This window comes from Ornithodoros turicata, chromosome 1 (genome assembly GCF_037126465.1).
Source record: "Ornithodoros turicata isolate Travis chromosome 1, ASM3712646v1, whole genome shotgun sequence".
NCBI lineage: Eukaryota > Metazoa > Arthropoda > Arachnida > Ixodida > Argasidae > Ornithodoros > Ornithodoros turicata.
In genome coordinates, this window is record NC_088201.1 from 68463358 (window position 1) to 68479523 (window position 16166).

A 16166-nucleotide genomic window follows, 5' to 3' on the forward strand; every position below is an offset into this window, starting at 1 on the left:
GACAGATTATCTTGTCCCAGACGCGCAGCGTCGCAGCAGCGTTTATTCCGTCAGTGTAAGTCCACATTCTATTTTTTATTCTTCTAGATGCATGCAAAATATGGGCACTCTTGGTTTTCCGGTGTTGAACAGAAAAATTAATCCATCCTATGATATGCACGGGGCAAGACGCGACGATTTGACGTAATTTAAATTTAATGTAATTTAGAAACGGATAAGTCAACCCCTAGGTGGCTTTATGCTTGTTCCTCGGATATTTCTGTTTTGCATAACGCCTAGGATTTTCCAGCAAAATTTCCAGTTTCCTATGATGTTTCCAGCAAAGCAGAAGCGCTGGACAAGCGATACATCAGACTGGCAGTGCCTTGTTTGCAAAGGGCGGTGGAGCGAAATATCATCAGGTTCTGTGTGGCTTCATTGCATAGCATGTGGGCGGTGGGCTGAAGGGGGTTGGTGTAGGGGCCCACGGGCTTTACTCTGTCTGCTTAGATAGTAAAAAGAAAAAAAAGAAAAAAAGAAAAAAACTGATTTGTTTTGTTGATTACGCGGTAGATCTTGCCCCTAGGGTTGTGACAAGATGAGACAATCTGCATGTTTGAATTTCTTGTTCTGTGTTTACCTTACACCGGCTACGTCAGTTCTGCCTTTACAGGTCAAAATCTCTAGACCCCTGCGAATGCGCCCATGACTAGTTTTTTGAATAAGAGGAAATATAAAAAAATCATATTCAATTGCCAATTTCTGTCTCATCTTGCCCCACCTTACCCTATACAAGTTATACAACTGTGAGTTTCGGGAACTCTTTGGCCACATGATCAGCCAAAAGAACACCAGGCCAGATCGCGAAGGAATATGAGCAGTTTCTAGATAAACATGCGCCTGCACAAACAAGTGACATGGAAAGTTATTTTCGAAAATGCGTTGTTATAGATCAGGTGCGATTAGGGAAAATACCATAGAATATGCGACATATTCACCGTCAATACGGCATCAGCATCAGTGCACGCAACCTTCCGCCTATAACGGAGACTTTTTTTAATCCTGCAAATGCGACATACTATGTAAATGCTTCTGTATCACTATGCTCAAGTCTGCCTGTCAAAGGTTCCTCCATCTTCGGTTTCCATACATCGGGTAAAATGACCCACTACCTACTACTATACTAGAGACCTGGACATCCGCAAAACTCCCAGCACCGGGGTAGTAGTTTTGACAATAGCCGCTGCGCTATGAGATTTGGCGCTAGTTAGCACCATTCGTTACCACATGATTTGCCGAAACCGCGGTAATGTACGATGGGCTGTGTTGAAAACGACGAAGAGGTACGGAAGAGGTCAGCGCGTGCTTAGCAACGGCCAAGTATAGCCCTGTGTAGCAGACGAACGACAGTGGCAATGATGATAGTAGTGCACATGTCATTTCCTCTTCCCAACAATGCTATGTGGCGCTTGCAGCGGCCACTAGCGTAACTAACCCATGACCCGGCTCACCCATAGGCAGGTGCCATTTGTCCAGGTCTCTAAGTAGGTCGTGAAATGACCAGGATGAAGGTTCAGCACCGTAGCTGTATGGCGGGTTATCATAGTAGCTGCTAGACTTCTATTCCATATCTGTCGTCATGCAATCACAATCTTCACGATCTGGCCTTGTGTTCTTTTGGCCGATCATGTGCCCAAAGAATTCCCGAAACTCAGTTGTATAAATGAGGCACCTAGCACTGTTTTTCATTTGTGCTTTCGTAGCTGGGCCATACTTCGCCAGTCGGATGACCCATTCGGGCCGCTGTGCGTTCCGACATTTCGTTCCGGAACCTCCACGCCTACTCATTTGCGTAGGCACTCTACACGCACAATTTTGAATATTGGAAATGGTAGGGCCCGAATGGACCATTTCGCGCAGAATGTCCGAACTAAGACTGGAATCTCCAAGGACGTGCCGCCTTCCTCCTTATGGGTCTTTCTTTCAAATGTCCCTTCAGAGTCTATTATCATTACAGGTTCGAAAAGAAAGGCCAGTTTCAGCTTACATAGAGCGAACTCCTGTACTAAATTAATCCACCGACAAAGAAAATCGAACATACTTTACTTCACATAACCAACAACAGTAACAACACCCAGAAACCAGACGGGACACGGGTCCCATAAAAAAACACCAACCGTGACACTTAAAACAAATGACCTAACAAGGGTACGGATAAAAGGACATCCAAAGATCACTCTTGGCAGATCCCGTGGAACTACTTCTAGGAGACGCAGACCTGGACGGTATTCTGCGGCCCTGCACCTGTGGCAGTAGGATGGTCCGGAGGGTCGAGGATCACACGAAGCACGGTGTTCTCACGGCGCCATTTCTTGATGGCTTCAAAAGCATACCTACGAGAATATGGAAATGATGTGTAACCACATTGGCACGCGCGCTGATGTTAGTGGTTCGAACCGGAAACCATTTTCGGCAACGCTAGATGTCAGACGTATCCTTGTATCCTTGTCAGACGTATCAGATGGCATCCTTTAAGGGATAGTCGGGAACCGTCGACTGATCTCGAAATTGTACTTGCAGCAATGGTTCGGTTACAAGGCACCTCATCTTAATTTGTAACGTAAAGCTCCAACCAAACCCAAAGGGTAGGAAAAGCGTTTCTGGCGCAAAAACCATTGATCATGTTTTCATTTATTGCACTCCACTGGGAGTGTAATCTTCGCATTGTAAAGGAAGCGCGGTTGTTCCAGTGGTTTCGTGCAACCAAACTGATATTCATTACACGTTTACAGAATAGGATTGCTCGTAACCCTGAAGGGCGCAAAGCGGACCGGGACGATAAATCTTACCGGGAAAAAATATCACCGGCCTACGGGGGCCTCATAACCGCCTCATAAAAAGCCTTCCGGGGTTGGGGGTGGGGTACCCATTGCCGGGGGGCCCCACTGGGACCTTTCCCGGTAAAGTCTATGATCAGTCCAGCCTGGACATGACCTTCAAAGTTGATGCACGATCTGCTGCTGTGATGTAGCACCCGCGTAACGGGCAGCTGTGATCGGCACTTTAATGGGGTACCCGTGACGTCAAACCCAGCACTCATTACCTGAAGGAGTTGCGGGTTTTCTGGGCGCCGTGCAGATCTTCAGTACAGGTCATTTACGATTTTTGTGCAACGGTCGTTTCTCTTGGACCTCACCACTGTCGAAAACGAAAAGAGGTCTTTCACTGCTTTCTTAAGGCAGTTCCAACAGCAGCGAAGTCCAGCTAGAGTGCGTAGCTACTACGCATAGGTTTCAACGCAACTTGAAACCTTACATTCCACGATTCGAGGAAAGCTTATGTTGTCAGTAGCAACAAGGAATGTACATACGTGAAGCAAAGAAAAGGGAAGTAATGCCAAACTACGTTCTGTAGTGCCAACAGGATCACCAAAAGGGCAGCAGCACGGTCCCCCAAGCAGGATGCCAACCGTAGCGCGTACAACCAGGCCAGGGAGAAAATGAAGGCAATGCTCAGAGAGAACACTGCGCCCAGACCTAGATAGATGAGCACTCCTCGGCGAGCAACGGGGTCCTTGAACAGCAAGCGTACGGGCTACGGGGAAAGCGTAGTCATTAGTGATGCAACTCCATGCTACCTCGTGGCGTGTTAATAACATGTTTATGCTAGGGGGCCATCACTATTCCGGATCATGACTACAACAACTTGATGCTACTGGTGTTGTAGCAGTAGCAACAGCGGGGCAGCAAGGTACATTCCGAGCTATATTTTCAAAGCGCCTTAAACTGTCACACGAAATACATGGTAGTTTTCAGTGGTGTAGGATGAGCTATATGGTCAGTGCTTTCCTTTCCGCGTGCAGGACTGTTTTCTCCTGGCTCCTTCCACGCTCGCGAAACCAAGATGCAGAATATGCCTGCCCATGGCCACTCATAGCCATAGTTGGGCATTTTGGTGAAACCTCACTCGCCCTCACCCTCACCGCCCTCACGAGCACAGGCCCTCACTCGCCCTCACCCTCACGGCCCTCACAGACACATGCCCTCAATCGCCCTCACCCTCACCGCCCTCACGAGCACAGGCCCTCACTCGCCCTCACCCTCATGGCACTCACAAATGCAAGCCCTGAGGGTCTTACCCTCATAATGTCAACTGAGTGCACTCATGAGGTTGTGTCCCTCATGAGACCTCCTGTGAGTGCACTCATGAGGTCTGAGGGGCGCCAGGTCTCACACTGAGGTACACTTAAAACAGAACTTCCCCACATAGCACGCTCCTAGCCAACCATCATTCCGAATGATATTGTGTGTCATGATTTGTTGAAAACGGCAGGAGGCGCGTATCTGGGACAGATTATCTTGTCCCAGATAGGCGCCTCCCCCCTGTTTTGAACAAATCATGACACAGAATGATATAATTCGGTATGATGGTTGGCTAGGAGTGTGCTATGTGGTGAAGTTCTGTTTTAACAGTATATGTGAGGTCAGTATGAGGGCATTCAGAAATGAGATCAAATGACGCATGATGTGGTTCCAGCGACACAACCACTGGCTGTGTACACTTTAAAGGGCTGGTGTGCACGTATTTAGCAATTTCGTCTACGTCGCGCTAGGAACACAGCAAAGCGTCCTGAGCTGACTGATTACTTTGCGATATAGTTCCAGCGACCTAACTACAGGCAGGGTGCACTTTAAAGGGCTGGTGTGCACGTTTTTACAAATTTAGTCTATGTCGCGCTGGGAACACAGCAAAGCGTCCTGAGCTGACTGATTACTTGGCGATATGGTTCCAGCGACCCAACTACAGGCAGGGTGCGCACGTTTTTACAAATTTAGTCTCTGTCGCGCTGGGAACACAGCAAAGCGTCCTGAGCTGACTGATTACTTGGCGATATGGTTCCAGCGACCCAACTACAGGCAGGGTGCACTTTAAAGGATCGGTGTGCACGTTTTTACAAATTTAGTCTATGTCGCGCTGGGAACACAGCAAAAAGTTCTGAGCTGACTGATTACTTGGCGATATGGTTCCAGCGACCCAACTACAGACAGAGTGCACTTTACAGGGCTGGTGTGCACGTTTTTACCAATTTCGTCTATGTTGCGCTGGGAACACAGCAAAGCGTCCTGAGCTGACTGATTACTTGGTGATATGGTTCCAGTGACCGAACAACCGGCAGGGTGCACTTTAAAGGGCTGGTGTGCCCGTTTTTAGCAATTTCGTCTACGTCGCGCTGGGAACACAGCGAAGCGTCCTGAGCTGACTGATTACTTGGCGATACGGTTCCAGCGATCCAACTACAGGCAGGGTGCACTTTGAAGGATCGGTGTGCCCGTTTTTACCAATTTCGTCTATGTCGCGCTGGGAACACAGCAAAAAGTTCTGAGCTGACTGATTACTTGGCGATATGGTTCCAGCGACCCAACTACAGACAGAGTGCACTTTACAGGGCTGGTGTGCACGTTTTTACCAATTTCGTCTATGTTGCGCTGGGAACACAGCAAAGCGTCCTGAGCTGACTGATTACTTGGTGATATGGTTCCAGTGACCGAACAACCGGCAGGGTGCACTTTAAAGGGCTGGTGTGCCCGTTTTTAGCAATTTCGTCTACGTCGCGCTGGGAACACAGCGAAGCGTCCTGAGCTGACTGATTACTTGGTGATACGGTTCCAGCGATCCAACTACAGGCAGGGTGCACTTTGAAGGGCTGGTGTGCCCGTTTTTACCAATTTCGTCTATGTTGCGCTGGGAACACAGCAAAGCGCCATGAGCTGACTGATTACTTGGTGATATGGTTCCAGTGACCGAACTACCAGCAGGGTGCACTTTAAAGGGCTGGTGTGCTCGTTTTTAGCAATTTCGTCTACGTCGCGCTGGGAACACAGCAAAGCCTCCTGAGCTGACTGATTACTTGGTGATATGGTTCCAGCGATCCAACTACCGAGAGCGTGCGCTTTAAAGGGCAGGTGCGCCGGTTTTTAGCCATTTCGTCTATGTCGCGCTGGGAACACAACAAAGCCCAGTACACTTGGCTGTGTTCCCAGCGCAACATAGACGAAATTGGTAAAAACGGGCACACCAGCCGTTCAAAGTGCACCCTGCCTGTAGTCGAGTCGCTGGAACCATATCACCAAGTAATTAGTCAGCTCAAGACGCGTGGCTGTGTTCTCAGCGCGACATATACGAAACTGCTAAAAACGGGCACACCAGCCCTTTAAAGTACACACTGCGTGTAGGTGGGTCGATGGAACCATATCACCAACTAATGAGTCAGCTCAGGACGCTTCGCTCTGTTGCCAGCGCGACGTAGACGAAATTGCTAAAAACGGGCACATCAGCCCTTTAAAGTGCACACTGCATGTAGTTAGGTCGCTGGAACCATATCACCAATTAATCCGTCAGTTCAGGGCGCTTGGCTGTGTTCCCAGCGCGACGTAGACGAAATTGCTAAAAACGGGAACACCAGCCCTTTAAAGTGCACTCTGCCGGTAGCTGGATCGCTGGAACCATATCACTAGTGCCTTCATAATTTGCCCACGTCTCGTAAGCGTCATTTAACCTCATTTCTGAATGCACTCATACTGACCTCACACCCCTCAGGCCTCACCAGTGACTTCACTCACACAGACCTGACGCCCCTCAGACCTCATGAGTGCACTCACAGGAGGTCTCATGAGGGGCAAAACCTCATGAGTGCACTCACAGGAGACCTCATGAGGGTAAGAACCTCATGAGTGCACTCACGGATGGCCTGATCGCGGGCTTGCCCTCACTCACCCTCACCTCAAAGGCGTGAGGTGAGGGTGAGGGGCACTCATGAGGGCCCTCATGAATGAGTTCGCCCAGCTATGCGCCATAGCACCATTTTGTATTCCCGGTTTCTGCGCTCAGACAATACCTCCTATATGCTACACATAGGAGGCTATGTCTGAGCCTGCCAATGATTACGAAACACAGGCGCCTCATCCACAATAGTGGCGCTAGTTTCCTAGGTTGGTGATAGCGACCTCGATGCGATATCAGCAGTATCGGTCATGACGCCGTCCTCCCACATACAGAGCGTAGTTTACAACCGGTGGCGTCTGACAGCCGGGAACATGACGTGATGCCCCAAAGACACCATACCAACGCTAACTGGCGCGGCATCTTTCGATAGCGGAGGCTTGAACGGCATGTACCCATCCAGGACAACTATCTTCGCAAAGCGCTGTAGAGCAGCGTATGCACCGAGCATACGGCAGCGTACGCTTACAAGGCAGGCAAAGGTTGTCACTGCTCTGACTGTCTGTGTTTCCGACCCTAGGAAAGTGGCGCCCCCGTGAACGGCAGATTTTGCCTCATTGGGCAGGCACTCTCTAATGCAGAGCAATGCTTCTAAGTTTTTTACTTTATCTCACCAATGTGAACTTCGCATAAGTGAATCATGGTTCTAAATGAGAATACTTGAGGTGAAGAAGGACAGGCGACATACCAGGGACCTTCTCTGCACCTTGAACTGGAACTGGCAAATCTGACACTTTCCATTGGCAGTACGAGAGATCCACCGTTCTAAGCATTCCTGATGCACTGAACCAATACTCCCTGCGTGGTAAAATCAATGTCTCAAACTCAGAAGAGGATAACGTGGATGAACACATCCCTCTTCCTATGCGCGTCACTAACAGTGCTTCCGGCAGCTCTTTTATGGAATACCATGAATGCATCTGTTCACGAGATTTCTTTGCGTTCTGTGTAGATTTCTATGCAACATCCATTGCCGTCAAGGCAAGGCCCAAGACGACGCAAAAGAGCCAGGAATGTACGACACGCGCCGGTGGCTTTATTCGGTGACGATTCTGTTTTCCCCTTTTCTGTGCCTCCAATTGCTCACTAATTTGTTACTCAGGAGTCACGAGTCTGTTGCCTTCTTATTCTGTGTTCAGATCCTCTAGAAGAAAATCCGCATCAATTTCACTGCTAAAGCCCCTGAAGAATACAAGAGCTCCAAAATGATCACATATCGAATGTGTGCGCTGGACTTGTAGCAACACTGAAGTATTTACTTTTTGAGTGCTGTAGAAACCTCATATGTTTCATCCATGACGAAAACCACAGAGACCAGGAAACAAAAAGGGACGCACACGTACACAAGTCTCAAACACAGCTGTTCACTTGTCTAAGTGTGCGTCCCTTTTTGTTCCATAGCATCGAGGGTTTTCGTCATGGATATACGCCACAAGCTAGCTGGCTTTTTATCTGTTTTATCATTATCTATTTTATTCATGTGCTTCGTCAAGCTCAGTACTGCAGGAAGCGAAATCGTTGCTTCTTCTACCTGGGTCTAACACAGCTCATTTGACTTGAAGAACCATTTCGTGATGTTCTTAGCCCTGAGATCATCAACTCATCGTGCTCTCTGTTCCTTGAAACAAGTCACAATCAATAACCGCGTTGAATCCCGCAAAGCGCCTGATGAAGTCATGGATGGTTGTCAGTCATGGTATTGTATTGTATTGTGTCAGTCATTCGGACTAATCTGCTCTCGATACCCATGACTACCATATACTACCTGACGCTTATGTTAGGTTTTTCATGGACTAGTTTTGAAGGGTAAATCTAGTAGGCTTTGGCATGCAAAAACTAAAATAATGCACATTCGTGTACCCAATACTTCCTCAGTATTATGATGAGATGACACGATTCGTGTGAGCTTTCATGTTGGAAAACGCCATGTTAATAATAGCAACCACAAGAAATTGGTTAAATTCGGACGTTAGTAATGTTAACAATCAGGTACACTGTTTGTCCATCTTATCTTCGAAAGACTATCTTAAGTGAGCCTGGATGGCAAAGAAATAATGGCAAACCAATTTTTAGACAATATTTGGAGAGCGAGGTCGCCTCTCGGGTAACTACTTGGTTACTAGCTTGCGGTACGTGCGTTTTGCCGAAAAATACTTCATTTGTGCACCACTATACTTATAGGTTAAATACGATACAAGTAAAATACAATTTCGACATTATCATCATAAGGTCTCGACGGTCCTCTGAGTAAGAAGACTATGGCGTCCAACAAGCATTACCTCTGCAGTTGCAGGGCTCCAAAAGAGGCTGCTTGTCATCGCCGAGGAGACAAATGCGGCACAGCGGCTGCCCTTCACCGCTGCTACTGCTGCTGCAGGTGCTCTGCGCGTCGGCCGCTACAGCCACGGCAGCAGTCGCGCTTCCAGATGCTGCCACAACTGCTGGTGATGTCGTTGTTGAAGGGTTAGCTTCACAGCTACAAAGGCTGCTGTTGCTGCTCCTCTGTATTGGGTTAAAGAAGACGAAACAATAGAACACAAATCCACATGTCGCCAACACTAAATTCCGTCTGAATACAGCAAATTATGTTTTGGAACGACGACCACCAGCTACCTTGTCATTTAGATAAGTCACATCAACATATGCTAGCAAATCGCAATCCGTATCGTTGGCCTTTTGAGACATCCTGGCCTATTGCACAACTGGCTAGGCTCGATATATGAAGGAACTCGAAGCGACACCATGCAGTTAACAAACGATAACATGCGAACACAGGCGTCATCAAACTTTTAGAAACCAGAAACGGAGTGATAAATCATTCAATACGTTTAGGAGTTTGCAATGTCGATTTCCTTGAAAGTTTCGAGCACTTCCACGTCGAGATGGACAACACGGGCTTGCGTGAACAGTTTTCAACAAGCACATGCCCAATGGCTTCGGTATCGAACACATCTCGGTTGACGATCCCATGCCTTCCGGGTTACCCTTGAAAATTACACTTAGTACCTAATTACACACTCAGTACCTAACATTTTACGGCCGCGAAAAGAGGGGGAAATTGTTCAACTTGACCGAAAGGCGTTGCTATAGAAAACACAAGAACGGGACGACTGAGATCAAGTTGGATCATCGGACACCAACTTGCCGATTTGCCCGGTCCGACGTTTTACTGGTGAAACTCTGTGCGGTACTGTAAAAGAACGTTCAATCATATCATCTCACCATGGAGTTTTGGTCACTATCCAAGCTCCTTCTGGTTCCTAGCGACGTGTCCATGCCCTTCGTCTCGGGTTGCAGTTCTGGAATGCTCGAGCTTCCTCCGAAGAAGCGTCCCAACAGCCTAACCTTGCAGCGTGTCAAAAGCAGACACGTGGTTCAAACACACACCGACACGGCTGGTAGCGCGCGTGCCTTTGTACTTTGTTCTTGTCTTCATTACACCGCAGTCTTTCGAACATAAACACGCACGAAGAGTTGAGACGAATATTAAGAGAAGAAGAAGAAGAAGAAAAATAGAAGTACTGGGAGCTGCTGTTCACCTGTAGCGCGAACTAACGGCCAATAAAACGGAAACTATCGGGGTGGCAGCCATTTCTGTATCTACGACACCGTTAATGTTCTGGTCATGGTGATGCTGTTACAACCTGGGGGGGGGGGGGGGGTTGGTTACACTATATATATATGTATATATTTTATGTGACAAATTATGTTGGGGGCAACAGGCGGTCCGTAAACAGTCTCGTTTAGCTAGTCCTGTTTAGTAAGTCCACTCGTAGAGAAGCTGTAAGGTGACAAACGAACAAGGTTCCTTACACTAATAATTTATTCCTTTATAAACTCTTACAAGCAACGGAGTACACTTATACGCAATGCAAAAAAGAAAAGCCAACAATTCTCACGAATGTTTGACAAAATATTTTATGTAGAACGCGTTTTTCTCACCTGATGTCGTCGGTGCATTTTTTGTTTTCAATGGGATCGGTACCGCGCACTTGCAGCATCGCGCTTGATTTGCGGCAATTCCTTCTTGCCGGTACTGTCGTTCATTATTGGCCCTGCTCTTCTGGACAGTAGCAACGTTAACCAAAGTTGACCACCTTTAGACATTGACGCCGATTACCTTACACAGCACGATACCGCCACCACCATCATAAGGACTGCAACGGGGGTCCACCATTGGAGATGGGAATAAGGACAGATTGATGGAAAGCCGCGGGCTGCGTTTCCTAAACTGTCGCGAGGGCTAGAGGAGCGTTTTGGGGTGACGATGGTGGCGGTGTTACGAACGGACGCAACGGAGCGGGACAACACTACGGAATACCCCTCGAATAAAAACAATTATTGTAGCTTAAAGCAGTTTTTCCCTTGTTCATATCGAGCCTCGAAGTCGAAGTCGTCGTTCCGGTGACAGATGCTTTTTCCCTCTCTAACTGTAGAGCTCATGAAGTTTCCCTCTCTCTGTAGAACTGAACGGGTCGGTGAGTTGCATTAGAGGTTGGCAGTATTACAAGAGCAATGAAATGACACTTAGCTTTGCTCGAAACTCCGCTTCTTTCGTCAAGTAGTCCTAAGCGCACCAAAAAGCCGATCGGCATATTGAAGAAGAGAGACTTCGTAAGGCAGCGTTCACACGGGTCAACTTTTTCCAGCAACTCGAAGCAACTCGAACCAACGTCTTATGAGCAAGTTCGAGACCGCGTTCATACGTAGCAGCTCGCTAGCTCCACCCACAAGCAACTTTGCGGCGACCGGAGAATGTGGGTTCGAATCGAACTGTGGCGTCTTTTCTTTAGCTGTTGTTTATCATATTTTAGTCAGTTTATTACGCCAAAAGATCATCGTGATCTTCAAAAAATGACTATTGGCATGTTTGCGTGACGTTGCTAAAAAACAAGCAAACAAAAAACTATTTCTCAGCTGCACCTGCAAGATTTGAACCAATGAACCCACGAACGGAACCTACCACGCCATCAGGAGTCAGGTGGCAATGTTCCCCTCGCTGATTGACCGGTGCACGAGCAACTTCTCAAGTTTTCGGTCGCGGAACGATTCCGAGCAGTTTCGAGGAATTTGAGTTGCTGGAGGTTGCCGGTGCCGGCCGAGTGCCAGCAACTCGAAAATTGTTCATAGTTGCCGGAAAAAGTTGCCCTGTGTGAACGCTGCCTTAGGATTCGAAAAAAAAATAGGCGAGCATCATACCGAACACGAACCACGCCCTCAATACCGAATACGACATCCGCATTCATTTTGCGCGAGTAATTAATTCGTAAATGACGACAATAGCAAACCGAAATCGAAATGCAAAGAGCAGAAAGCAGGGCTCCATACTACGGCGGTTCGTCGGGAGGGGGATACCGTGACGTCACCCAGCATTGTCGTCTGCTTCGAAACCTGCATTCTTCCTTGCGTTTTGAAGGAAACAAAAAAGGCCGTCCGATGTAGTTGCCATTTCCGTGGTGTAGCGAATCTCTTGCCGTAACCACTCATGCAACATATTGAGCCGACCATTATGACGTCGATTGCAACGGGATAGAAGCGAGTGCGCTTTGGAAAAAGGTTGTATCCTTCCAAAACACGAGCAGGTCAAATGAAGCAGCGCCGGGAAAAGATGCCGGATGATGTCAGCAGTGTGTAAAGTCCCTGAATACTAAGAGTAGCGACAAACTCCTCCCCCCCCCCCCCACACACACACTCGCTTCTCTCCCTTCGCCTCGACAGTGGCGCCGCCTGGATTGCTGCACCGTAGCAGACGACAGCCGTGTTGGTTATAGCCGTGTTCAGGCAAGCAAAACATTACTGTTTGTTTTGTTTGCGCGTTCCGAATATGTCTTCGTCGAATGTCCTTGTGAAATTTAGTCCCGCTATGAAAACTGAAATGTCAAGGGAAAGATAATTAAACAAACGCATGAAATTGAAGCGCCCACGTGTTTGTGGCAATGAGCAGGTACATTGGAGTGACGCGTCGCACGCGCTATAGATGATGACCGCTGGACGGATTATTTATCAATTTTTACAAACTTCTCATTGAAGAATCTGGTTAAAAGGACGTCCTTGTACTCGTTTGCTTGTTCTATTTTGCATCTAAGTTGTTTGTCGTTTCAGAAAGCATACACTGTGGGAAAAAAAAAAGTATCTTTCCCATAGTAGAGACATATCGATGGCATGTAGGAGTAGCTGCCCCCCCCCCCCCCCCCCCCCCCCAGGTGACCGTCCTTTATTAAAGCTCCGATAAGCCATACTTTGGGTTACTTCGAACAATCTTGAAATTTTGTACGGCCTGCTATGCTGTTAACGTATTGAAAAGCCGCTCGAAAAGGCAACGCAAAATGCTCTTGCCTTCGCCATATCGGGTATGGCACCCGAACGCACAGCAACTACTTTTTGTATAAAACACTAACAGGGAGACTCAGAAACAAGCGCAGTCGTATAGTTTGCCATTGGCACTTCCTACGTCTTCCTGCTTTCTGCAGCCTGAATGGTGGCTACGAAGCAGGCTCCGCGCCACGTGATAGCGAAAGCCCAATGAGAGACGCAAGACGCCGTAGACCGCGTGAGAGAGGAGGAAAGTGGCGATCCTCAAAGGTTTGCGTTTTCCTTTCAGCGCCCTCTGGCTTCACAGAGGCGAAGCGCTCGCTTCGAAATACATTCGTTTGAATAAAATCTGCTCAGTTTTGGAACGAGATCGTTCGTACACATGTTCCTGACATCCGAAAGGTTACGGATATACCACAAACTTTGTGGTGATTCTGTTGCGGAGTCCCACTCCCGATCTCCTGGCGTAACGCAATCCGGTGAGTATGACGTAGCATCAGTGTAGCAGCGAGGTCTCATTTTCCACTTTAAATTCGTCTGCCACGGACACGGCGCGACACTATACCTGCTGGGTACCCTGTACGTCACAAAGTGACGTCAACGTCATTAATTCACTTTTATGGCTCTCTGAGAGGAGTTGAGGGGTTCCTAGAGGGTGTGGCAGACAAGGACCCCTCTCTCGCGCAAGAGTTCAGCTGCGATCATCGTCCTCGTGCAAGATCCCCCGCTACGAACGAAGACTACATCAAAGAGGCCTTCGCTGCTTCTTTAAGACATTCATATTTTCTGCGCCTCTTTATATCACACTTGGACGTCCGCTGGAGCATGTGATCAATCACACCAAACAAGTAGTACTCGGTGCAGGATTAAATCGTCCAAGGATAGATTCGACCATCGCTAAGGTCTGATATCGGAGGATATTTGGAGCAGGATACTTTCCGCCCAAGGAGGAGCGCGAGCCAAGACCGCCCCCGCGCGTTTCGCGGCCGCGCGTAGAGAGGGGTTTCCTTCTCGTGTTTGAACATGCGTGAACATGCAAAATACATCTTATTCCCTTTCCACATCTTTTAATACATCCCCGAGCGGGGAGTTTTCCTACCGCACTTAACATAGCATACTTTCCTCCTGAAGACATGCAAGCAATAGACATACACATTTGTACAAGTGAAAAATATTTTATTAATGCGAATTAAAGCCAATGATGCTTAGTAATGTCAATTAAAGCCAATGGTGCTGGGGGGGGATTGCCAATTATGTTGCCAATTGTGTTGCCAATCTGTGTGAAGGAGAAAACCCCAGCGGAAAAACCTTCACACCTGAAACAGAAGAAACATACAAGACAACAAAGATGCTACAGGATGACAATTAAAAACATGAGAATGAAACATACTCACACATTTTCTTCCTTGATTTGACAACTTCCATAAGGGTATGAATCGATGGCATTGAATTGATAGCGTTTATCATCATAGGGCATGAGAGCAAGCTTGGTATTTTCCAAGGTATACATGCACTGACGTTTGCTACATATTGATCTTTGCACATGAGATACCTTTTCACTGTTGAACAACACATTTTTGTACACATCATGAAGCAAATGCTTGCGAAGTATATCCTTCTTCACTCCTTTTGCTCTAGCTATTTGATCATCACCAACCAACTTTATCGAATACATTTTAGCCTTTAGAGCAACTACCTCCTCAATTATACGACCACCAGTCTCACACTTGAATCTAAACAACTTACCCTTATTTTTGTCACTGTACAATGCATGATCTCCAGGATATGATGACAGGTCCAGATGTTCATCTGCAATTTTCTTCAGTTCACCTTCATAATCGTCAGTCATCAACTCTAGGATAAAACTATCAGTGTCCGTGTACATGGGAATGACTGTACAGGAGAGCTTGCTCTGTAGAGTACAATAGAGGAACTCATACATAACATACTTCGAGTGCTCAAGCACGCAGAATCCAATCTGCAATGGGAAGTTACATTTGATAGTTCTTTTTTTCAATTCGTACAGCACACAATTCTCAGAGAGAATTTCGAAGTGAACACAGTCATTTGAACTGCTGTACCGCTCAGCTTCCTCTAGACTAAAGGCTACCTTAATGTTCCTGAAACGAGAAGGATTAAGAAGACTTCTTCCAAAGATACTATTTATAGAGAGCTTCATCAAGCTCTTCTCAAACTCTGTTTGTGCTGCTCTACGACGCTCAATGTTCATCATGATATATGGTTCAAATATCTTGCTCTGCTTGAATTGTAGTATTTTATGGATCTTGCTCACTTTCATACCCAGTCTATAGTACAACCCCAGCAAGCGATAGTGCACAACATACCTTGTTTTGTCCATACATGTGAGAAGCAACTTCTCTTGAGCGGATGTCCTGTAATTAAGCTGCTCAATTAGTTGATGTTGATACGTTGACAGCCAACTTGAGTCCACCTTCTGCTTGAGCGGCGCCAGCGGGAAATACCGTGTCTTCTCATGCAACTCTGGAGGGTATACTAGATCGCATACATATATATAACCGATAGCTGCATCCTCTGGGTGATTAACAAAATCGATACTCGAGAACTTTTCTTCAGGCACCCATTCGAACCCTCCAACTGGAAGGCACTTTGTGAGACAACCACCATACAGAGAATTGGCATCATAGTAGGCCAAATAGCTCGATGGTCTTTCTTCATCGTAATCAGGGCAATCCTTATTGTTAGCTCGAGCATAGCGTTTCGATTGTTGGCAAATACCTCCACGAATGGAGCCCTCAATCGTACGGTACATTTCTTCATCAGTGAAGAGCTCTATTTCCGCCGAAGTGTGCTTCAGAGCAGCTTGCCAGCTGAAACCTGGGAAACTCACAAAGCGAAGCACTTCCAACCCATACGTCTTCATGGATAGAAACCTAAAATGCTGCATTACATCCAACAACAACAGTGTGTCACATAACAAATAAAGGTTGTTGTAATCGGTGAGGGTCCTGCAAGAAAAGTGATTAAATATATCCTGTGCATAGGCATAGTCATCGTCGCTCACAGGTGTCCTAGTTAGATCATTAAAAAAAGCTTCCTTGGGTGGAAGACTTTCT

The 16166-nt window shown here is 47.1% G+C and overlaps 2 protein-coding genes and 1 long non-coding RNA gene across 3 annotated transcripts in view; 1 reads left to right on the top strand and 2 right to left on the bottom strand.

The window, feature by feature from the left end:
* LOC135378507 (E3 ubiquitin-protein ligase MARCHF2-like) overlaps positions 1 to 1583 on the bottom strand; it is a 28905-nt gene extending 27322 nt beyond the window's left edge. Inside the window, exon 1 of the mRNA XM_064611550.1 lies at positions 1475 to 1583. Within this exon, the coding sequence (XP_064467620.1) occupies positions 1475 to 1583 (109 nt within the window). The remainder of the gene's footprint in view (positions 1 to 1474) is intronic.
* Positions 1 to 16166, top strand: part of LOC135400249 (uncharacterized) — a 199934-nt gene that overhangs the window by 36756 nt on the left and 147012 nt on the right. The window lies entirely within an intron of this gene.
* Positions 2066 to 10178, bottom strand: LOC135400213 (E3 ubiquitin-protein ligase MARCHF2-like). Its single transcript, XM_064631977.1, has 5 exons — positions 9982 to 10178; positions 9039 to 9261; positions 7448 to 7557; positions 3350 to 3573; positions 2066 to 2372 (listed from the first exon to the last, which is right to left on the bottom strand). The coding sequence occupies exons 1-5, from the start codon at positions 10033 to 10035 to the stop codon at positions 2243 to 2245; spliced, it is 741 nt and encodes a 246-aa protein (XP_064488047.1). The 5' UTR covers positions 10036 to 10178; the 3' UTR covers positions 2066 to 2242.